This window comes from Salvelinus fontinalis, chromosome 1 (genome assembly GCF_029448725.1).
Source record: "Salvelinus fontinalis isolate EN_2023a chromosome 1, ASM2944872v1, whole genome shotgun sequence".
NCBI classification, from domain to species: Eukaryota; Metazoa; Chordata; class Actinopteri; order Salmoniformes; family Salmonidae; genus Salvelinus; species Salvelinus fontinalis.
Window position 1 is genome coordinate 97,411,834 of NC_074665.1, and position 23,598 is coordinate 97,435,431.

Sequence of the window (23,598 nt, forward strand, 5' to 3'; positions counted from 1 at the left end):
GGGAGGGTTTAACGTCCCCAACGTCAGCCTATAGAGGAGGGTTTAACGTCCCCAACGTCAGCCTATAGAGGAGGGTTTAACGTCCCCAACGTCAGCCTATAGAGGAGGGTTTAACGTCCCTAACGTCAGCCTGTAGAGGAGGGTTTAACATCCCCAACGTCAGCCTGTAGAGGAGGGTTTAACGTCCCCAACGTCAGCCTGTAGGGGAGGGTTTAACGTCCCCAACGTCAGCCTATAGAGGAGGGTTTAACGTCCCCAACGTCAGACTATAGAGGAGGGTTTAACGTCCCCAACGTCAGCCTGTAGGGGAGGGTTTAACGTCCAGAACGTCAGCCTGTAGAGGAGGGTTTAACGTCCCCAACGTCAGCCTGTAGGGGAGGGTTTAACGTCCAGAACGTCAGCCTGTAGAGGAGGGTTTAACGTCCCCAACGTCAGCCTGTAGGGGAGGGTTTAACGTCCAGAACGTCAGCCTGTAGAGGAGGGTTTAACGTCCCCAACGTCAGCCTGTATAGGAGGGTTTAACGTCCAGAACGTCGGCCTGTAGAGGAGGGTTTAACGTCCCGAACTTCAGCCTGTAGAGGAGGGTTTAACGTCCCGAACGTCGGCCTGTAGAGGAGGGTTTAACGTCCAGAACATCAGCCTGTAGAGGAGGGTTTAACGTCCCGAACGTCAGCCTGTAGGGGAGGGTTTAACGTCCCGAACGTCAGCCTGTAGAGGAGGGTTTAACGTCCCCAACGTCAGCCTGTAGAGGAGGGTTTAACGTCCCCAACGTCAGCCTGTAGAGGAGGGTTTAACGTCCCCAACGTCGGCCTGTAGAGGTGGGTTTAACGTCCCCAACGTCAGCCTGTAGAGGAGGGTTTAACGTCCCGAACGTCAGCCTGTAGGGGAGGGTTTAACGTCCCCAACGTCAGCCTGTAGGGGAGGGTTTAACGTCCCCAACGTCAGCCTGTAGGGGAGGGTTTAACGTCCCGAACGTCAGCCTGTAGGGGAGGGTTTAACGTCCCCAACGTCAGCCTGTAGAGGAGGGTTTAACGTCCCCAACGTCAGCCTGTAGAGGAGGGTTTAACGTCCCCAACGTCAGCCTGTAGAGGAGGGTTTAACGTCCCCAACGTCAGCCTGTATAGGAGGGTTTAACGTCCAGAACGTCAGCCTGTAGAGGAGGGTTTAACGTCCCGAACGTCAGCCTGTAGAGGAGGGTTTAACGTCCCCAACGTCAGCCTGTAGGGGAGGGTTTAACGTCCCGAACGTCAGCCTATAGAGGAGGGTTTAACGTCCCCAACGTCAGCCTGTAGAGGAGGGTTTAACGTCCCCAACATCAGCCTGTACGGGAGGGTTTAACGTCCCCAACGTCAGCCTGTAGAGGAGGGTTTAACGTCCCCAACGTCAGCCTGTAGAGGAGGGTTTAACGTCCCCAACGTCAGCCTGTAGAGGAGGGTTTAACGTCCCCAACGTCAGCCTGTATAGGAGGGTTTAACGTCCAGAACGTCAGCCTGTAGAGGAGGGTTTAACGTCCCCAACGTCAGCCTGTAGAGGAGGGTTTAACGTCCAGAACGTCAGCCTGTAGAGGAGGGTTTAACGTCCCCAAAGTCAGCCTGTAGGGGAGGGTTTAACGTCCCGAACGTCAGCCTGTAGGGGAGGGTTTAACGTCCCGAACGTCAGCCTGTAGAGGAGGGTTTAACGTCCCGAACGTCAGCCTGTAGGGGAGGGTTTAACGTCCCCAACGTCAGCCTGTAGGGGAGGGTTTAAGGTCCCCAACGTCAGCCTGTAGGGGAGGGTTTAACGTCCCCAACGTCAGCCTGTAGGGGAGGGTTTAACGTCCCCAACGTCAGCCTGTAGGGGAGGGTTTAACGTCCCGAACGTCAGCCTGTAGAGGAGGGTTTAACGTCCCCAACGTCAGCCTGTAGAGGAGGGTTTAACGTCCCCAACGTCAGCCTGTAGAGGAGGGTTTAACGTCCCCAACGTCGGCCTGTAGAGGAGGGTTTAACGTCCCCAACGTCAGCCTGTAGAGGAGGGTTTAACGTCCCGAACGTCAGCCTGTAGGGGAGGGTTTAACGTCCCCAACGTCAGCCTGTAGGGGAGGGTTTAACGTCCCCAACGTCAGCCTGTAGGGGAGGGTTTAACGTCCCGAACGTCAGCCTGTAGAGGACGGTTTAACGTCCCCAACGTCAGCCTGTAGAGGAGGGTTTAACGTCCCCAACGTCAGCCTGTAGAGGAGGGTTTAACGTCCCCAACGTCAGCCTGTAGAGGAGGGTTTAACGTCCCCAACGTCAGCCTGTAGAGGAGGGTTTAACGTCCCCAACGTCAGCCTGTAGAGGAGGGTTTAACGTCCCCAACGTCAGCCTGTAGAGGAGGGTTTAACGTCCCCAACGTCAGCCTGTAGAGGAGGGTTTAACGTCCCGAACGTCAGCCTGTAGAGGAGGGTTTAACGTCCCTAACGTCAGCCTGTAGAGGAGGGTTTAACGTCCCTAACGTCAGCCTGTAGAGGAGGGTTTAACATCCCCAACGTCAGCCTGTAGAGGAGGGTTTAACGTCCCCAACGTCAGCCTGTAGGGGAGGGTTTAACGTCCCCAACGTCAGCCTGTAGGGGAGGGTTTAACGTCCCCAACGTCAGCCTATAGAGGAGGGTTTAACGTCCCTAACGTCAGCCTGTAGAGGAGGGTTTAACATCCCCAACGTCAGCCTGTAGAGGAGGGTTTAACGTCCCCAACGTCAGCCTGTAGGGGAGGGTTTAACGTCCCCAACGTCAGCCTATAGAGGAGGGTTTAACGTCCCCAACGTCAGACTATAGAGGAGGGTTTAACGTCCCCAACGTCAGCCTGTAGGGGAGGGTTTAACGTCCAGAACGTCAGCCTGTAGAGGAGGGTTTAACGTCCCCAACGTCAGCCTGTAGGGGAGGGTTTAACGTCCAGAACGTCAGCCTGTAGAGGAGGGTTTAACGTCCCCAACGTCAGCCTGTAGGGGAGGGTTTAACGTCCAGAACGTCAGCCTGTAGAGGAGGGTTTAACGTCCCCAACGTCAGCCTGTATAGGAGGGTTTAACGTCCAGAACGTCGGCCTGTAGAGGAGGGTTTAACGTCCCGAACTTCAGCCTGTAGAGGAGGGTTTAACGTCCCGAACGTCGGCCTGTAGAGGAGGGTTTAACGTCCCGAACTTCAGCCTGTAGAGGAGGGTTTAACGTCCCGAACGTCGGCCTGTAGAGGAGGGTTTAACGTCCAGAACATCAGCCTGTAGAGGAGGGTTTAACGTCCCGAACGTCAGCCTGTAGGGGAGGGTTTAACGTCCAGAACGTCAGCCTGTAGAGGAGGGTTTAACGTCCCCAACGTCAGCCTGTAGAGGAGGGTTTAACGTCCCGAACGTCGGCCTGTAGAGGAGGGTTTAACGTCCAGAACATCAGCCTGTAGAGGAGGGTTTTAGAAAGACGGACAAACATCTAGACATCAAGTTGTATTTGTTACATGCCCGGAATACAGCAGGCCTTAACCAACAATGCAGTTTTAAACCTGAACAACATGACACTTTTGGCAACAGACTTTTAGAAACACAGACACATAAACGCTGATTACCTTGATGTAGGCTTTAGGCGACCTCTGCTTCATGACCAATAACTTGCACTATATTAACGTCCCAGCACTGGTAGGATCATTCGCTAGTGAATTTCCCCATCATAAAGTTATCAGTGGATTTATAATAGACTAAGCCTATCTGTGGAGAGACACACACAACCCTCAGCTCTCAACCATTATTTTATTTAACCTTTAACTAGGCAAGAACAAATTTGCAATTCTTATTTACAATGACGGTCTTCCGGGGAACAGTGGGTTAACTTCCTTGTTCAGGGGCAGAACGACAGATTTTTACCTTGTCACCTCGGGGATTCGATCTAGCAACCTTTCGGTTACTGGCCCAACGCTCTAACCACTAGTCTACCTGCCGCCCCAATGCAGGGGGTCAGACGGCCTTCCTAACCCACAGGTTAGTTTCATAATACAGACGGCCTTCCCTGCTCTCCCAGCCAGGCCCCAGACCAGTGCTCCAGAACCCCATCCCAGTCCACAGTAAAAACATTGTTTATCATCCGTATGGAACATCACAGGAAACACAGGTAGCCTACACACATCCCCTCTCCCTGTCTGGTACACGATTTCCCTCCCAAATCCCAGGTAGCCTACACACATCCCCTCTCCCTGTCTGGTACACGATTTCCCTCCCAAATCCCAGGTAGCCTACACACATCCCCTCTCCCTGCCTGGAACACGATTTCCCTCCCAAATCCCAGGTAGCCTACACACATCCCCTCTCCCTGTCTGGAACACGATTTCCCTCCCAAATCCCAGGTAGCCTACACACATCCCCTCTCCCTGCCTGGAACACGATTTCCCTCCCAAATCCCAGGTAGCCTACACACATCCCCTCTCCCTGCCTGGAACACGATTTCCCTCCCAAATCCCAGGTAGCCTACACACATCCCCTCTTCCTGTGTGGAACACGATTTCCCTCCCAAATCCCAGGTAGCCTACACACATCCCCTCTCCCTGTCTGGAACACGATTTCCCTCCCAAATCCCAGGTAGCCTACACACATCCCCTCTTCCTGTGTGGAACACGATTTCCCTCCCAAATCCCAGGTAGCCTACACACATCCCCTCTCCCTGCCTGGAACACGATTTCCCTCCCAAATTCCAGGTAGCCTACACACATCCCCTCTCCCTGTCTGGAACACGATTTCCCTCCCAAATCCCAGGTAGCCTACACACATCCCCTCTCCCTGTCTGGAACACGATTTCCCTCCCAAATCCCAGGTAGCCTACACACATCCCCTCTTCCTGTGTGGAACACGATTTCCCTCCCAAATCCCAGGTAGCCTACACACATCCCCTCTCCCTGCCTGGAACACGATTTCCCTCCCAAATCCCAGGTAGCCTACACACATCCCCTCTCCCTGCCTGGAACACGATTTCCCTCCCAAATCCCAGGTAGCCTACACACATCCCCTCTCCCTGTGTGGAACACGATTTCCCTCCCAAATCCCAGGTGACTGAGATATGATTCCTCCTCTCTTTCTTCTCCTTCCCTCTCTTTTGATATTTTACACATCCCTGCTCATCGATTAGATGGGTTACACAGGAAGAATGAGGGAGGGAGACAAAGACGGGGAGTCTGTGAGAGGGAGGGAAAGAGAGACTGTGCGAGGTATCGTTAGTGTTGATCTCCTTTCCCGAGCGTCCCCTCAGATTGATTACCTGGTCATCAGACTTGTAGTCTTCAGCGTGTGCAAACCAATCATCCTCCTCCTCTGATCCCTCCATGCAACCAACACAGGAGTCCAGACCAGACGCAGGGCGTAAGCAACAACCAACACACTCAGGAGTCCAAACTGGACGCAGGGCGTAAGGAGTCCGGACCGGACGCAGGGCGTAAGGAGTCCGGACCGGACGCAGGGCGTAAGGAGTCCGGACCGGACGCAGGGCGTAAGGAGTCCGGACCGGACGCAGGGCGTAAGGAGTCCGGACCGGACGCAGGGCGTAAGGAGTCCGGACCGGACGCAGGGCGTAAGGAGTCCGGACCGGACGCAGGGCGTAAGGAGTCCGGACCGGACGCAGGGCGTAAGGAGTCCGGACCGGACGCAGGGCGTAAGGAGTCCGGACCGGACGCAGGGCGTAAGGAGTCTGGACCGGACTTAAACTTTTTAATTTGTCTCTGTACTCCAGCATTTTGGATTTGAGATCAAATATTTCATATGAAGCGACAGTACAGAACGTCACCTTTTATTTGAGGGTATTTTCATACATATGTTTTACCGTTTAGAAATGAAAGCACTTTATATATCTATTCGAAGCTGTCCTTTGAAGGGTCATAAGTGTTTGGATAAATTGACTTAAAATGTAGTCAAACGTTTACTATTTGGTCCCATAATCCGAGCACACAGTGATTCACATCAAGCTTGTGACTACCAACTTGTTGGATGCATTTACAGTTTTTGGTTGTTTCAGGGTCTGTCGTACCCAATAGAAATGAATGGTAAATAATATATTGGGTCATTTTTGGAGTCACTTTTCTTGTAAATAAGAATAAAATATGTTTCTGAACACTTCTATTGATGTGGATGCTACCATGATTTTGAATGAATCGTGAACAATGATGAGTGAGAAAATTAGAGGCATCAAAGTAACCCCCCCCCCCCCCCCAAATGCTAAATGCTATAAATGCTAACCTCCCCTATTATTGGTAATGGTGAGAGGTTAGAATGTCTTGGGGGTGTAATATTTGTTCGAGTAGTATAGAAGTGGTTACCCCTCTTTCCGCCACTTTAAAAACGTCTGCATCATGCGCCAGTCTAGATACCATTTGGGAAAACCATGAAAGGAATTCCTGGTAATTGTACAAAGCCTTTGTTTTCCTCCTTTCTCTGTAAAAACCATCAAGGGCAGAATGTTAACCAGAGCCACGTGGCTGTATACTGTTGGAACTGAGCTGTGGGTTAACACTGCTGCTGTCTTCCTACAGCTAGCGCTGCCTGGGGTAGTACTAGAGTGTTGGCCTAGCTAGTCCTCATCGAAGGTAGAGAGTAGGGATGGGCGTTTGCAGTGATTTCACTATTCTAATATTATTTTTTAAATTCTGATGTTTACTTTTGTAACTTTTACTTTTTTAACTTGAACATGGCTTCCCCTTTATTTCTGCAGCGGGTGAGGGGTCGTGTGAGCTGGGAGGGGAAGAGCGAGACAAATTAGCCATGCCAACTCGGCTACAGCCAAGACTAGCTATCTTGTAGCAGCCACAGTGTTATCATTTACATTTTTCCATTTTAGTCATTTAGCAGGCGCTTTTATGCAGACCGACTTACAGTAGCGATTATGATTAAGTGCCTTGCACAAGGGCACATCGACAGATTTTCACGTCGTCGGCTCAGGAATTCAAACCAGTGACTTTTCAGTTAGTCTCAACGCTCTTTTCTTTTTTGTTGTTGTTGTATTTTACTCTCTTTTTCTCCCCAGTTTTGATCTAGTTTCATCACTGCAACTCCCCAACGGGCTCGGAGGCGAAGATCGAGTCATGTGTCCTCCGAAACATGACCCGCCAAACCTTGCTTCTTAAACTTCTTATGGCTGGGCTCCCGTTAACGGGATCGATATGACAACGGCCAGTGAAGGTGCAGGGCGCCAAACTCAAAACAACAGGAATCTCATAATTAAAATTCTTCAGACATACAAGTATTTCATACCATTTTAAAGATAAACCTGTTGTTAATCCCACCACAGTGTCCGATTTCAAAAAGGCTTTACGATGAAAGCACAACATATCATTATGTTAGGTCAGCACCTATTCACAGAAAAACACAGCCATTTTTCCAGCCAAAGAGAGGAGTCACAAAAAGCAGAAATAGAGATGAAAATTTATCTTAATTAATTAACCTTTGATCTTCATCAGATGACACTCATAGGATTTCATGTTACACAATAAATGTATGTTTTGTTTGATAAAGTTCATATTTATGTCCAAAGATCTCAGTTTACATTGGCGCGTTATGTTCAGTAATGTTTTGCCTCCAAAAAGGCTACCCGAAACGTTTGACCCAAGTTAAACAATTTAAAGGCAATGCTACCAAATACTAATTGAGCGTATGTAAACTTCTGACCCATTGGGAATGTGTTGAAAGAAATAAAAGCTGAAATCATTCTCTACTATTATTCTGACATTTCACATTCTTAAAATAAAGTGGTGATCCTAATTGACCAAAGACGAGGAATTTTTACTAGGATTAAATATCAGGAATTGTGAAAAACTGAGTTTAAATGTATTTGGCTAAGGTGTATGAAAACTTCCGACTTCAACTGTTATATATATATATATCTCATTCTATTGGTTGCAATTATTCAAATGGAAAAACGTACGTTTTGAATCCAGCGTAATTTTGTGTATCAGTTCATAAACCATGTTCCATGGAAATCGGTACATTGTAAATCTTTTCCCAACTATTTTGCAATCAATATGGCACAGCTGTAATTTTTTTGTCCCTAAATGAAAATGGTATACTTTTTTATTTATCACAATTTTCTTTAGACAATTTTTGGATTTTAATGCAGGGCCAACAGACAAGTTCCTTACTTGCTCCCCCTTCTGCTCGCCTCTTCCATTGGTGCTGTAATGCTGCAATTAGTTGGTTGTAATTTTGAGTAGAGCAAACATTTCCATATTTTTGTGTGACAACTCCACCAGTCCTATTTATGATATAATTTACAAAGATTATACCTTATGTTTAAAGATTTTTTCAAAAAAGAATTATTTAATCAATTACTATATTTGAGTCTTTTCTTTTGGATTTTCTGGTGGAACTGAAATTGCAACCAACTGTCTATGGCTTGTTTTAAAAATAGCGGTATTTTTGAGGTTTTCATTTTGAAATAACCGAAAGTGAGGTTGTAATCTGAATAAAGGGAAAAAGGCCATTCTTGAACATGGGGTGAGACATTCTTACTAATCTGTTAGAGAACCAGTTCGGATTTAAGTGTAACTTTTGTATGACTGAAGCCTTTAGTGAGAGGTCTAATGCTTTCATATTTAATCATTTCTGCCCTCCAAATTCATATTCATTATATTAATAGGCCCGTTTTTAATTTTGTTTGGCTTACCGTTCCAAATAAAATTGAATATTTCTGCAAATAGGAAAACTGGGATATGATTATAGAGTTAATCAGAGTGATTTTTTTTTTCATGAATAGACAGGTATTTTCCTTTCTACGGCAGCAAGAGCTTATCTATTTTTGCTAACTTTCTATTAAAATGTATTGTAGTGAGCCTCTTTGACTGTAGGCCTAGTGAAGCTTTGATTAACTAACAAAAACAAGCTACATGTGTGAAGGCGCCTATCTTTTTATGGGGTGCATGTCATAAAAACGACTTTTAAAAGTAGTTTTATTAAATTAAGAATTTGAAATGTCATGGTATATCCTTGTAACGTGGATATTTTCATTTTTAAAATAGGCCTGTCATTTTTTCTTGTAAAAATGAATACTCACACAAGTAATCAAATGCTAATGTCTGTTCAGATATTCAAATATTTCAGTAACCGTGCCCATCCCCAGTGGAGAGTAAACAACCTAAGTACAGGAGTGTTCTCGCTGAATGTTGAGAGTAAACAACCTAAGTACAGGAGTGTTCTCGCTGAATGTTGAGAGTAAACAACCTAAGTACAGGAGTGTTCTCGCTGAATGTTGAGAGTAAACAACCTAAGTACAGGAGTGTTCTCGCTGACGGTTGAGAGTAAACAGCCTAAGTACAGGAGTGTTCTCGCTGAATGTTGAGAGTAAACAACCTAAGTACAGGAGTGTTCTCGCTGAATGTTGAGAGTAAACAACCTAAGTACAGGAGTGTTCTCGCTGAATGTTGAGAGTAAACAACCTAAGTACAGGAGTGTTCTCGCTGACGGTTGAGAGTAAACAACCTAAGTACAGGAGTGTTCTCGCTGAATGTTGAGAGTAAACAACCTAAGTACAGGAGTGTTCTCGCTGAATGTTGAGAGTTAACAACCTAAGTACAGGAGTCTTCTCGCTGAATGTTGAGAGTTGGCAAATTAGCTCATTGCCCTTAATGGAGGCTAAAGTGCAGAGAGTTGATAGCCATCAATGAGACTGGCTTAACTATAATATATTCCGCTAAGCAGAAAGTCCCGGGATTTGAACCCACTATCCTGCCGTTACAAGTGCCAGGCTCTACCAACTGAGCTGCAGAGGAGCCCTGTTACTCATTTAACCAGCCAGCCAATTATCCAGTCAACAAACCATTTAGGCAGCGAGTCAGCTAATCAGCCAGTCCTCCAGCCAGCAGCACTAAGTGAAAGTAAGATGACTGATACTGACTTAGCTTAGCACTCTCTCTTAGTGGTGCTGGCGGAGTGGGTGCCTGAAACTGGCTAACTGGCTGGCCTGTTGGATATCCCAGGAGGCAGCTGGTGTTTGCCCAGGAAGCAGGCTGTCTCCTGGGGCCACTGATGTGGTTCTCCCTCCCCATGGAGGTCCTCCACCACACCACTACGCCTGGTCTATGTCTGCCTCCTCACCACCACCCCTTCATCTGGAAACACGCTGCCTCCCTCTCTCTCATATATCAAAGGACTTTTCTCTCTCATTAAATTACTTTTCTCCCCTGAGCCGATAACCTAAAACTTAATTGAGATTCAGACACTTACTTAAAGAGGGTGTTTGGACTAGAGGTCGACCGATTATGATTTTTCAACGTCAATACCGATTATTGGAGGACCAAAAAAGCCCATACCGATTAATCGTCCGATTGAAAATAAGAATGTGTTCTTAACTGACTTGCCTAGTTAAATAAAGGTGTAAAAAAAAAAAAAAAAAAATTCTGATTACCGATTGTTACGAAAACCTGAAATCGGCCCTAATTAATCGGCCATTACGATTAATCGGTCGACCTCTAGTTTGGACTCCTCTCATCAGATTTTGGGTGAGATCTTTGAGTTGAGTAGCTCCCGATCCCTGAGACTTAGGCTACCCCACACCAGGTTTTCGCCAGTTTTTATTTTGATGTGGGCACTAGTGTTTATTTTTTGGGGAACTTTCCATCAGGAAGGTGACGCTAAAGACTAGGGGTGAGCAGAATCAACAACCTCTGCATCATCAAGACAGTTGCTTTGTGAGAAGGTGTTAACAGTTAGCCATGTCAGTTGGAAATTCTCCATTAGTGGTCTTGTGGTTAGAGTGTGGTGGGGAGTAACATTATTTTAACTTGATGTGAGTGAGGCCTTTGCCCAGTGCGAATGATGCCTTGGCAGCTGAGAAGTATGAAATAGGTTGTGTGTGTGAATCTGTTTCCAGGAAACTGGCCCGATATGTTCCATTTGTGAATCACCTCAACTCCCATTTTAAGTGACGTCATCATCGCAGTTCTCACAAGCTTCTCTACCAACAGCCAGTCCAGTGTGCATTCTGAACACTCAAAAGTGTGGTTGAAGAATAGCACACCTTTCCCTTTCATTGAACTGTTGAAGGACGGGACTCAACCTGGTGCCAAACAGGACACAGGCAAAATGTTGATGTTGTTTTTAGGGGGGAAACTGCCTGGCTCCACAAAGGCACCGTTGTCCGAGGAAGTGAGGTCACTGTGAAAGCCCAGGGTCGTATTCATTAGGGGAAACGGTAGCAAAACCTTTTTTGCAACTTGAAACTTTAAGCACCCCTTGTTTTTCTGCCGAAGGGCATTTGGTGACAATTGGTGACCACTAGGGGGAGTTTGGTGACCGCTTGGGGGAGTTTGGTGACCGCTTGGGGGAGTTTGGTGACCGCTTGGGGGAGTTTGGTGACCGCTTGGGGGAGTTTGGTGACCGCTAGGGGGAGTTTGGTGACCGCTTGGGGGAGTTTGGTGACCGCTAGGGGGAGTTTGGTGACCGCTAGGGGGAGTTTGGTGACCGCTAGGGGGAGTTTGGTGACCGCTAGGGGGAGTTTGGTGACCGCTAGGGGGAGTTTGGTGACCGCTAGGGGGAGTTTGGTGACCGCTAGGGGGAGTATAAACCTATCCTAAGGGGATATACAGACACACAGCAGCAACCGTTTCAACCCCAGACCACATGCAAACACACATGTGTGGGTGTAGTTATCCTTTAATGCAGGTGGCACCAGCCAGAGACCGTTGTTGGTTAGCGGTGTTTCTGTAGCCCTCATGAGATTGCAGAGTTTTCTAAGAAAATGGCCACTGGATTGATGCAAATAATCATGGTATCATTCTGCCAGGTAGGCATAGGCTGCTTTGTAGTTAGCTTTAAATCGAGAGAGTTTTTGGGAAAGCCTTTCCATCTACCGGCAGATGGTTATCATTAGCATCATCGCTAACGGCTACACTAAGTGTAGACTAGACATAAGAGCACCACAACATTTACATTACATTTAAGTCATTTAGCAGACGCTCTTATCCAGAGCGACTTACAACACAGACAGGCATTCCTGAGCCCTTTCAGAAAGATGCAGGAAAATACTTACCACTGATGCATTTTCTTAATGTCTTGTGAGTCACATGGGCAATTTAAGGAATGTTCTAGTAAGTTCAATACATTTTTGTAGTATTGTTTAATTCGGGGTTTAACCTGTTTGGCGTGCAAGCCCGACCTCGGACCGAAAATGACACCCCTGCAGGGCGCGAAATTCAAAATCTATTTTTTAAAAATATTTAACTTTTACACATTAACAAGTCCAATACAGCATTTGAAAGATAAACATCTTGTCAATCCAGCCAACATGTCCGATTTTTTTAAATGTTTTACAGAGAAAACACCACATATATTTATGTTAGCTCACCACCAAATACAAAAGTGGACAGACACGTATGAATTATGATTATGAAGTATGAATTATGATTGAAGTAGCATGCACAACCAACCGAAATAAACTAAAACCAACCTAAAGAGCCCAGAAAAAACGACCTCAGATGACAGTCATATAACATGTTACACAATAAATCTATGTTTTGTTCATAAAAAGTGCATATTTGAGCTATAAATCAGTTTTACATTGATGCTACCCAAAAATGCTAATACATAGCTTGAGTCTGAATCCAGCCGGGAGTAGCCAGAGAAAATACATACACCAACGTTGGCTACTAATTACACCTCATAAAACATTTCAGAAAAACATATGGTGGATAACTAATGAAAGACAGATATCTTGTGAATACAGACAACATTTCCGATTTTTGAAGTGTTTTACAGCGAAAACACAATATATCGTTATATTAGCTAACATCATAAGCTAGCATAAGGCAGCATTGATTCTAGTCAAGCGCTAGCCTAGCATAGTTAGCAGAGTTAGCATTCAACAGTTCGACATATATATGAAAAAGCATCCCAAATTGGGTCTTATCTTTCTTGGTACTCCATCAGAATGTTGTAACGGGGTCCAATGTCCAGTAGAGTCTTTAGTTGGGTTCCAGAACGAATTATTTCCCTCTTTGGTTAGCTAGCACGGTAGCATTGCTGCGCCAGAAAGCGTTTCTTCAAAAAATTCTTCCGTCGTTTCACATCTAAAGTCCAGAATAAATTGCAATAATATAATTAAAGTATATTGAAAAAACATACTTTAGGATGATTTTGTGACATGTAGCAAATAATATCGTAGTCAGGCATCATATTCAACGTTATCTACCTTGTTCCAGAAGCCGAGATCAAATTATCCTTCGCGCCCGGATTTTTATTTTAACTGCGCAGGTCTCACAAGAAGTTGTGTTATTCAGTCCAGGGACGAGATATTCGACTCCTTTCAATTCTCACTTCCGCATTACAGTCTGACGAACGCCTCTGACGTGTTTATATGGTCCCAAGTCAAATGGCCTTTTATAGAGAAGGTCTTAAAGAGACACATCGCATTTTGGGAAACTCAATTCGGCTGGGAAAATGGCTGTAAAAATATTTCTGTTCGACTTAGAGAAACAATTCAAACCTTTTTAGAAACTACAGACTGTTATCTATCCAACAGTAGTAAATATATGCATATTGGAAAATAAAAAGTTTCTTAGGAGGCCGTTTGAAAATGTGCACACATTTTCCAGTTTTTTCAATATTCAGCGTGCAGCCATAACAGGTTAATGTCTGGATTCCATGCTTGGCGCAACGCATATTTTCTTTTAAATGGCCCTATTTGTGTGTGTGTCTTAGGATGTGTGATGGTGTAACTGTCAGTGACTTCCTGTTCAGTGTAAGGATAGACCTGAGAGATCAGGTGACTTCCTGATGTTGTGAGCTGTGTGGTCCATGTGTGACTGACCTCACGCTCTCTCTCTCTCTCTCTATCTCTCTATCTAGGGTTGCGGCGGCGACAACCAACAGGCACATGCAGGATGAGGAAGCGGAGCTGAGGCTCAGCTGACCCCGCCCCTTTAGTGTGACCTCCCGCCTACCCTCACCCCTCCTCGCCCATCCAGCCAGCCGGGCCTATGTTCTCTCCAGAGCAGGAAAATATCTCCCCCTCCTCCACCTCCTCCTCCAAAGTGCCAGTGAAATATGGAGACCTCATGGTGCTGGGGTAAGCAACCACATAACACTTCACCACTTAGTTACTAACTCAGATACTTATGGCTGTTCCCTCTATGTTGATGATACTAACTCAGATACTTATGGCTGTTCCCTCTATGTTGATGATACTTATGGCTCTTCCCTCTATGTAGATGATACTAACTCAGATACTTATGGCTGTTCCTCTATGTTGTTGATACTAACTCAGATACTAATGGCTGTCCCTCTATGTAGATGATACTAACTCAGATACTTATGGCTGTTCCTCTATGTTGATGATACTTATGGCTGTTCCCTCTATGTTGATGATACTAACTCAGATACTTATGGCTGTTCCCTCTATGTTGTTGATACTAACTCAGATACTTATGGCTGTTCCTCTATGTTGATGATACTAACTCAGATACTTATGGCTGTTCCCTCTATGTTGTTGATACTAACTCAGATACTTATGGCTGTTCCTCTATGTTGATGATACTAACTCAGATACTTATGGCTGTTCCCTCTATGTTGATGATACTAACTCAGTTACTTATGGCTGTTCCCTCTATGTTGATGATACCAACTCAGATACTTATGGCTGTTCCCTCTATGTTGATGATACTTATGGCTGTTCCTCTATGTTGATGATATTAACTCAGATACTTATGGCTGTTCCTCTATGTTGATGATACTAACTCAGTTACTTATGGCTGTTCCCTCTATGTTGATGATACTTATGGCTGTTCCTCTATGTTGATGATACTAACTCAGATACTTATGGCTGTTCCCTCTATGTTGATGATACTTATGGCTGTTCCCTCTATGTTGATGATACTTATGGCTGTTCCCTCTATGTTGATGATACTTATGGCTGTTCCCTCTATGTTGATGATACTTATGGCTGTTCCCTCTATGTTGATGATACTTATGGCTGTTCCCTCTATGTTGATGATACTAACTCAGATACTTATGGCTGTTCCTCTATGTTGATGATATTAACTCAGATACTTATGGCTGTTCCCTCTATGTTGATGATACTAACTCAGATACTTATGGCTGTTCCTCTATGTTGATGATACTTATGGCTGTTCCTCTATGTTGATGATACTAACTCAAAAACTTATGGCTGTTCCTCTATGTTGATGATACTAACTCAGATACTTATGGCTGTTCCTCTATGTTGATGATACTAACTCAGATACTTATGGCTGTTCCTCTATGTTGATGATACTAACTCAGATACTTATGGCTGTTACTCTATGTTGATGATACTTATGGCTGTTCCCTCTATGTTGATGATACTAACTCAAAAACTTATGGCTGTTCCTCTATGTTGATGATACTAACTCAGATACTTATGGCTGTTCCTCTATGTTGATGATACTAACTCAGATACTTATGGCTGTTACTCTATGTTGATGATACTTATGGCTGTTCCCTCTATGTTGATGATACTAACTCAGATACTTATGGCTGTTCCTCTATGTTGATGATACTAACTCAGATACTTATGGCTGTTCCTCTATGTTGATGATGACGTTGCTCCCTATTCTCTTAGAGGTGGTTATTGTGGGGGGTTGTGTTTTAAAAGCACATGCAGGCACGCAGGCGTACACACACGTGTGTGTGTGTGTGTGTGTGTGTTTCTGTACCTGCGTATGTTTGTGTGTGCTGACTCACTGTTTGTTGTGTAGTGTTGGTCTCCAGGCTGTCAGGTAGATGATTATAACAGTAGTGTTGGTCTCCAGACTGTCAGGTAGATGATTATAACAGTAGTGTTGGTCCTGGTCTCCAGGCTGTCAGGTAGATGATTATAACAGTAGTGTTGGTCTCCAGACTGTCAGGTAGATGATTATAACAGTAGTGTTGGTCCTGGTCTCCAGGCTGTCAGGTAGATGATTATAACAGTAGTGTTGGTCTCCAGGCTGTCAGGTAGATGATTATAACAGTAGTGTTGGTCCTGGTCTCCAGGCTGTCAGGTAGATGATTATAACAGTAGTGTTGGTCTCCAGGCTGTCAGGTAGATGATTATAACAGTAGTGTTGGTCTCCAGGCTGTCAGGTAGATGATTATAACAGTAGTGTTGGTCTCCAGGCTGTCAGGTAGATGATTATAACAGTAGTGTTGGTCTCCAGGTTGTCAGGTAGATGATTATAACAGTAGTGTTGGTCTCCAGGCTGTCAGGTAGATGATTATAACAGTAGTGTTGGTCTCCAGACTGTCAGGTAGATGATTATAACAGTAGTGTTGGTCCTGGTCTCCAGACTGTCAGGTAGATGATTATAACAGTAGTGTTGGTCTCCAGGCTGTCAGGTAGATGATTATAACAGTAGTGTTGGTCCTGGTCTCCAGGCTGTCAGGTAGATGATTATAACAGTAGTGTTGGTCTCCAGGTTGTCAGGTAGATGATTATAACAGTAGTGTTGGTCTCCAGGCTGTCAGGTAGATGATTATAACAGTAGTGTTGGTCTCCAGGCTGTCAGGTAGATGATTATAACAGTAGTGTTGGTCTCCAGACTGTCAGGTAGATGATTATAACAGTAGTGTTGGTCTCCAGACTGTCAGGTAGATGATTATAACAGTAGTGTTGGTCTCCAGACTGTCAGGTAGATGATTATAACAGTAGTGTTGGTCCTGGTCTCCAGGCTGTCAGGTAGATGATTATAACAGTAGTGTTGGTCTCCAGACTGTCAGGTAGATGATTATAACAGTAGTGTTGGTCTCCAGGCTGTCAGGTAGATGATTATAACAGTAGTGTTGGTCTCCAGGTTGTCAGGTAGATGATTATAACAGTAGTGTTGGTCTCCAGGCTGTCAGGTAGATGATTATAACAGTAGTGTTGGTCCTGGTCTCCAGGCTGTCAGGTAGATGATTATAACAGTAGTGTTGGTCCTGGTCTCCAGACTGTCAGGTAGATGATTATAACAGTAGTGTTGGTCTCCAGACTGTCAGGTAGATGATTATAACAGTAGTGTTGGTCCTGGTCTCCAGACTGTCAGGTAGATGATTATAACAGTAGTGTTGGTCTCCAGGCTGTCAGGTAGATGATTATAACAGTAGTGTTGGTCTCCAGGCTGTCAGGTAGATGATTATAACAGTAGTGTTGGTCTCCAGACTGTCAGGTAGATGATTATAACAGTAGTGTTGGTCCTGGTCTCCAGACTGTCAGGTAGATGATTATAACAGTAGTGTTGGTCTCCAGACTGTCAGGTAGATGATTATAACAGTAGTGTTGGTCTCCAGGCTGTCAGGTAGATGATTATAACAGTAGTGTTGGTCTCCAGACTGTCAGGTAGATGATTATAACAGTAGTGTTGGTCTCCAGGCTGTCAGGTAGATGATTATAACAGTAGTGTTGGTCTCCAGGCTGTCAGGTAGATGATTATAACAGTAGTGTTGGTCTCCAGGCTGTCAGGTAGATGATTATAACAGTAGTGTTGGTCTCCAGGCTGTCAGGTAGATGATTATAACAGTAGTGTTGGTCTCCAGGCTGTCAGGTAGATGATTATAACAGTAGTGTTGGTCTCCAGACTGTCAGGTAGATGATTATAACAGTAGTGTTGGTCCTGGTCTCCAGGCTGTCAGGTAGATGATTATAACAGTAGTGTTGGTCCTGGTCTCCAGGCTGTCAGGTAGATGATTATAACAGTAGTGTTGGTCCTGGTCTCCAGACTGTCAGGTAGATGATTATAACAGTAGTGTTGGTCTCCAAGCTGTCAGGTAGATGATTATAACAGTAGTGTTGGTCTCCAGGCTGTCAGGTAGATGATTATAACAGTAGTGTTGGTCCTGGTCTCCAGACTGTCAGGTAGATGATTATAACAGTAGTGTTGGTCTCCAAGCTGTCAGGTAGATGATTATAACAGTAGTGTTGGTCTCCAGGCTGTCAGGTAGATGATTATAACAGTAGTGTTGGTCTCCAGGCTGTCAGGTAGATGATTATAACAGTAGTGTTGGTCTCCAGGCTGTCAGGTAGATGATTATAACATTAGTGTTGGTCTCCAGGCTGTCAGGTAGATGATTATAACAGTAGTGTTGGTCTCCAGGCTGTCAGGTAGATGATTATAACAGTAGTGTTGGTCTCCAGGCTGTCAGGTAGATGATTATAACAGTAGTGTTGGTCCTGGTCTCCAGACTGTCAGGTAGATGATTATAACAGTAGTGTTGGTCTCCAGGCTGTCAGGTAGATGATTATAACAGTAGTGTTGGTCCTGGTCTCCAGGCTGTCAGGTAGATGATTATAACAGTAGTGTTGGTCTCCAGGCTGTCAGGTAGATGATTATAACAGTAGTGTTGGTCTCCAGGCTGTCAGGTATATGATTATAACAGTAGTGTTGGTCTCCAGGCTGTCAGGTAGATGATTATAACAGTAGTGTTGGTCTCCAGACTGTCAGGTAGATGATTATAACAGTAGTGTTGGTCTCCAGGCTGTCAGGTAGATGATTATAACAGTAGTGTTGGTCCTGGTCTCCAGACTGTCAGGTAGATGATTATAACAGTAGTGTTGGTCTCCAGGCTGTCAGGTAGATGATTATAACAGTAGTGTTGGTCCTGGTCTCCAGGCTGTCAGGTAGATGATTATAACAGTAGTGTTGGTCCTGGTCTCCAGACTGTCAGGTAGATGATTATAACAGTAGTGTTGGTCTCCAAGCTGTCAGGTAGATGATTATAACAGTAGTGTTGGTCTCCAGGCTGTCAGGTAGATGATTATAACAGTAGTGTTGGTCTCCAGGCTGTCAGGTAGATGATTATAACAGTAGTGTTGGTCTCCAGGCTGTCAGGTAGATGATTATAACATTAGTGTTGGTCTCCAGGCTGTCAGGTAGATGATTATAACAGTAGTGTTGGTCTCCAGGCTGTCAGGTAGATGATTATAACAGTAGTGTTGGTCCTGGTCTCCAGACTGTCAGGTAGATGATTATAACAGTAGTGTTGGTCTCCAGGCTGTCAGGTAGATGATTATAACAGTAGTGTTGGTCCTGGTCTCCAGGCTGTCAGGTAGATGATTATAACAGTAGTGTTGGTCTCCAGGCTGTCAGGTAGATGATTATAACAGTAGTGTTGGTCTCCAGGCTGTCAGGTATATGATTATAACAGTAGTGTTGGTCTCCAGGCTGTCAGGTAGATGATTATAACAGTAGTGTTGGTCTCCAGACTGTCAGGTAGATGATTATAACAGTAGTGTTGGTCTCCAGACTGTCAGGTAGATGATTATAACAGTAGTGTTGGTCTCCAGGCTGTCAGGTAGATGATTATAACAGTAGTGTTGGTCTCCAGGCTGTCAGGTAGATGATTATAACAGTAGTGTTGGTCCTGGTCTCCAGGCTGTCAGGTAGATGATTATAACAGTAGTGTTGGGCTCCAGGCTGTCAGGTAGATGATTATAACAGTAGTGTTGGTCCTGGTCTCCAGACTGTCAGGTAGATGATTATAACAGTAGTGTTGGTCTCCAGACTGTCAGGTAGATGATTATAACAGTAGTGTTGGTCTCCAGGCTGTCAGGTAGATGATTATAACAGTAGTGTTGGTCTCCAGGCTGTCAGGTAGATGATTATAACAGTAGTGTTGGTCTCCAGGCTGTCAGGTAGATGATTATAACAGTAGTGTTGGTCTCCAGGCTGTCAGGTAGATGATTATAACAGTAGTGTTGGTCCTGGTCTCCAGGCTGTCAGGTAGATGATTATAACAGTAGTGTTGGTCTCCAGGCTGTCAGGTAGATGATTATAACAGTAGTGTTGGTCTCCAGGCTGTCAGGTAGATGATTATAACAGCAGTGTTGGTCTCCAGGTTGTCAGGTAGATGATTATAACAGTAGTGTTGGTCCTGGTCTCCAGGCTGTCAGGTAGATGATTATAACAGTAGTGTTGGTCTCCAGGCTGTCAGGTAGATGATTATAACAGTAGTGTTGGTCTCCAGGTTGTCAGGTAGATGATTATAACAGTAGTGTTGGTCTCCAGACTGTCAGGTATATGATTATAACAGTAGTGTTGGTCTCCAGGCTGTCAGGTAGATGATTATAACAGTAGTGTTGGTCTCCAGACTGTCAGGTAGATGATTATAACAGTAGTGTTGGTCCTGGTCTCCAGGCTGTCAGGTAGATGATTATAACAGTAGTGTTGGTCTCCAGACTGTCAGGTAGATGATTATAACAGTAGTGTTGGTCCTGGTCTCCAGGCTGTCAGGTAGATGATTATAACAGTAGTGTTGGTCTCCAGACTGTCAGGTAGATGATTATAACAGTAGTGTTGGTCTCCAGACTGTCAGGTAGATGATTATAACAGTAGTGTTGGTCTCCAGGCTGTCAGGTAGATGATTATAACAGTAGTGTTGGTCCTGGTCTCCAGGCTGTCAGGTAGATGATTATAACAGTAGTGTTGGTCTCCAGGCTGTCAGGTAGATGATTATAACAGTAGTGTTGGTCTCCAGGCTGTCAGGTAGATGATTATAACAGTAGTGTTGGTCTCCAGGCTGTCAGGTAGATGATTATAACAGTAGTGTTGGTCTCCAGGTTGTCAGGTAGATGATTATAACAGTAGTGTTGGTCTCCAGGCTGTCAGGTAGATGATTATAACAGTAGTGTTGGTCTCCAGACTGTCAGGTAGATGATTATAACAGTAGTGTTGGTCCTGGTCTCCAGACTGTCAGGTAGATGATTATAACAGTAGTGTTGGTCTCCAGGCTGTCAGGTAGATGATTATAACAGTAGTGTTGGTCCTGGTCTCCAGGCTGTCAGGTAGATGATTATAACAGTAGTGTTGGTCTCCAGGTTGTCAGGTAGATGATTATAACAGTAGTGTTGGTCTCCAGGCTGTCAGGTAGATGATTATAACAGTAGTGTTGGTCTCCAGGCTGTCAGGTAGATGATTATAACAGTAGTGTTGGTCTCCAGACTGTCAGGTAGATGATTATAACAGTAGTGTTGGTCTCCAGACTGTCAGGTAGATGATTATAACAGTAGTGTTGGTCTCCAGACTGTCAGGTAGATGATTATAACAGTAGTGTTGGTCCTGGTCTCCAGGCTGTCAGGTAGATGATTATAACAGTAGTGTTGGTCTCCAGACTGTCAGGTAGATGATTATAACAGTAGTGTTGGTCTCCAGGCTGTCAGGTAGATGATTATAACAGTAGTGTTGGTCTCCAGGTTGTCAGGTAGATGATTATAACAGTAGTGTTGGTCTCCAGGCTGTCAGGTAGATGATTATAACAGTAGTGTTGGTCCTGGTCTCCAGGCTGTCAGGTAGATGATTATAACAGTAGTGTTGGTCCTGGTCTCCAGACTGTCAGGTAGATGATTATAACAGTAGTGTTGGTCTCCAGACTGTCAGGTAGATGATTATAACAGTAGTGTTGGTCCTGGTCTCCAGGCTGTCAGGTAGATGATTATAACAGTAGTGTTGGTCCTGGTCTCCAGACTGTCAGGTAGATGATTATAACAGTAGTGTTGGTCTCCAGGTTGTCAGGTAGATGATTATAACAGTAGTGTTGGTCTCCAGGCTGTCAGGTAGATGATTATAACAGTAGTGTTGGTCTCCAGACTGTCAGGTAGATGATTATAACAGTAGTGTTGGTCTCCAGGCTGTCAGGTAGATGATTATAACAGTAGTGTTGGTCTCCAGGTTGTCAGGTAGATGATTATAACAGTAGTGTTGGTCCTGGTCTCCAGACTGTCAGGTAGATGATTATAACAGTAGTGTTGGTCTCCAGACTGTCAGGTAGATGATTATAACAGTAGTGTTGGTCTCCAGGCTGTCAGGTAGATGATTATAACAGTAGTGTTGGTCTCCAGACTGTCAGGTAGATGATTATAACAGTAGTGTTGGTCTCCAGGCTGTCAGGTAGATGATTATAACAGTAGTGTTGGTCTCCAGGCTGTCAGGTAGATGATTATAACAGTAGTGTTGGTCTCCAGGCTGTCAGGTAGATGATTATAACAGTAGTGTTGGTCTCCAGGCTGTCAGGTAGATGATTATAACAGTAGTGTTGGTCTCCAGGCTGTCAGGTAGATGATTATAACAGTAGTGTTGGTCTCCAGACTGTCAGGTAGATGATTATAACAGTAGTGTTGGTCCTGGTCTCCAGGCTGTCAGGTAGATGATTATAACAGTAGTGTTGGTCCTGGTCTCCAGACTGTCAGGTAGATGATTATAACAGTAGTGTTGGTCTCCAAGCTGTCAGGTAGATGATTATAACAGTAGTGTTGGTCTCCAGGCTGTCAGGTAGATGATTATAACAGTAGTGTTGGTCTCCAGGCTGTCAGGTAGATGATTATAACAGTAGTGTTGGTCCTGGTCTCCAGGCTGTCAGGTAGATGATTATAACAGTAGTGTTGGTCCTGGTCTCCAGACTGTCAGGTAGATGATTATAACAGTAGTGTTGGTCTCCAAGCTGTCAGGTAGATGATTATAACAGTAGTGTTGGTCTCCAGGCTGTCAGGTAGATGATTATAACAGTAGTGTTGGTCTCCAGGCTGTCAGGTAGATGATTATAACAGTAGTGTTGGTCTCCAGGCTGTCAGGTAGATGATTATAACATTAGTGTTGGTCTCCAGGCTGTCAGGTAGATGATTATAACAGTAGTGTTGGTCTCCAGGCTGTCAGGTAGATGATTATAACAGTAGTGTTGGTCTCCAGGCTGTCAGGTAGATGATTATAACAGTAGTGTTGGTCCTGGTCTCCAGACTGTCAGGTAGATGATTATAACAGTAGTGTTGGTCCTGGTCTCCAGACTGTCAGGTAGATGATTATAACAGTAGTGTTGGTCTCCAGGCTGTCAGGTAGATGATTATAACAGTAGTGTTGGTCTCCAGGCTGTCAGGTAGATGATTATAACAGTAGTGTTGGTCTCCAGGCTGTCAGGTAGATGATTATAACAGTAGTGTTGGTCTCCAGACTGTCAGGTAGATGATTATAACAGTAGTGTTGGTCTCCAGGCTGTCAGGTAGATGATTATAACAGTAGTGTTGGTCCTGGTCTCCAGGCTGTCAGGTAGATGATTATAACAGTAGTGTTGGGCTCCAGGCTGTCAGGTAGATGATTATAACAGTAGTGTTGGTCCTGGTCTCCAGACTGTCAGGTAGATGATTATAACAGTAGTGTTGGTCTCCAGACTGTCAGGTAGATGATTATAACAGTAGTGTTGGTCTCCAGGCTGTCAGGTAGATGATTATAACAGTAGTGTTGGTCTCCAGGCTGTCAGGTAGATGATTATAACAGTAGTGTTGGTCTCCAGGCTGTCAGGTAGATGATTATAACAGTAGTGTTGGTCTCCAGGCTGTCAGGTAGATGATTATAACAGTAGTGTTGGTCCTGGTCTCCAGGCTGTCAGGTAGATGATTATAACAGTAGTCTTGGTCTCCAGGCTGTCAGGTAGATGATTATAACAGTAGTGTTGGTCTCCAGGTTGTCAGGTAGATGATTATAACAGTAGTGTTGGTCTCCAGGCTGTCAGGTAGATGATTATAACAGTAGTGTTGGTCCTGGTCTCCAGGCTGTCAGGTAGATGATTATAACAGTAGTGTTGGTCTCCAGGCTGTCAGGTAGATGATTATAACAGTAGTGTTGGTCTCCAGGCTGTCAGGTAGATGATTATAACAGTAGTGTTGGTC

The 23,598-nt window shown here is 44.9% G+C and overlaps 1 protein-coding gene across 1 annotated transcript in view; it reads left to right on the forward strand.

The window, feature by feature from the left end:
• Positions 1 to 23,598, forward strand: part of LOC129864864 (E3 ubiquitin-protein ligase pellino homolog 1) — an 84,931-nt gene that overhangs the window by 32,999 nt on the left and 28,334 nt on the right. The window contains exon 2 of the mRNA XM_055937162.1: positions 13,803 to 14,022. Coding sequence (XP_055793137.1) covers positions 13,934 to 14,022 — 89 coding nt within the window. The 5' untranslated portion in view covers positions 13,803 to 13,933. The remainder of the gene's footprint in view (positions 1 to 13,802; positions 14,023 to 23,598) is intronic.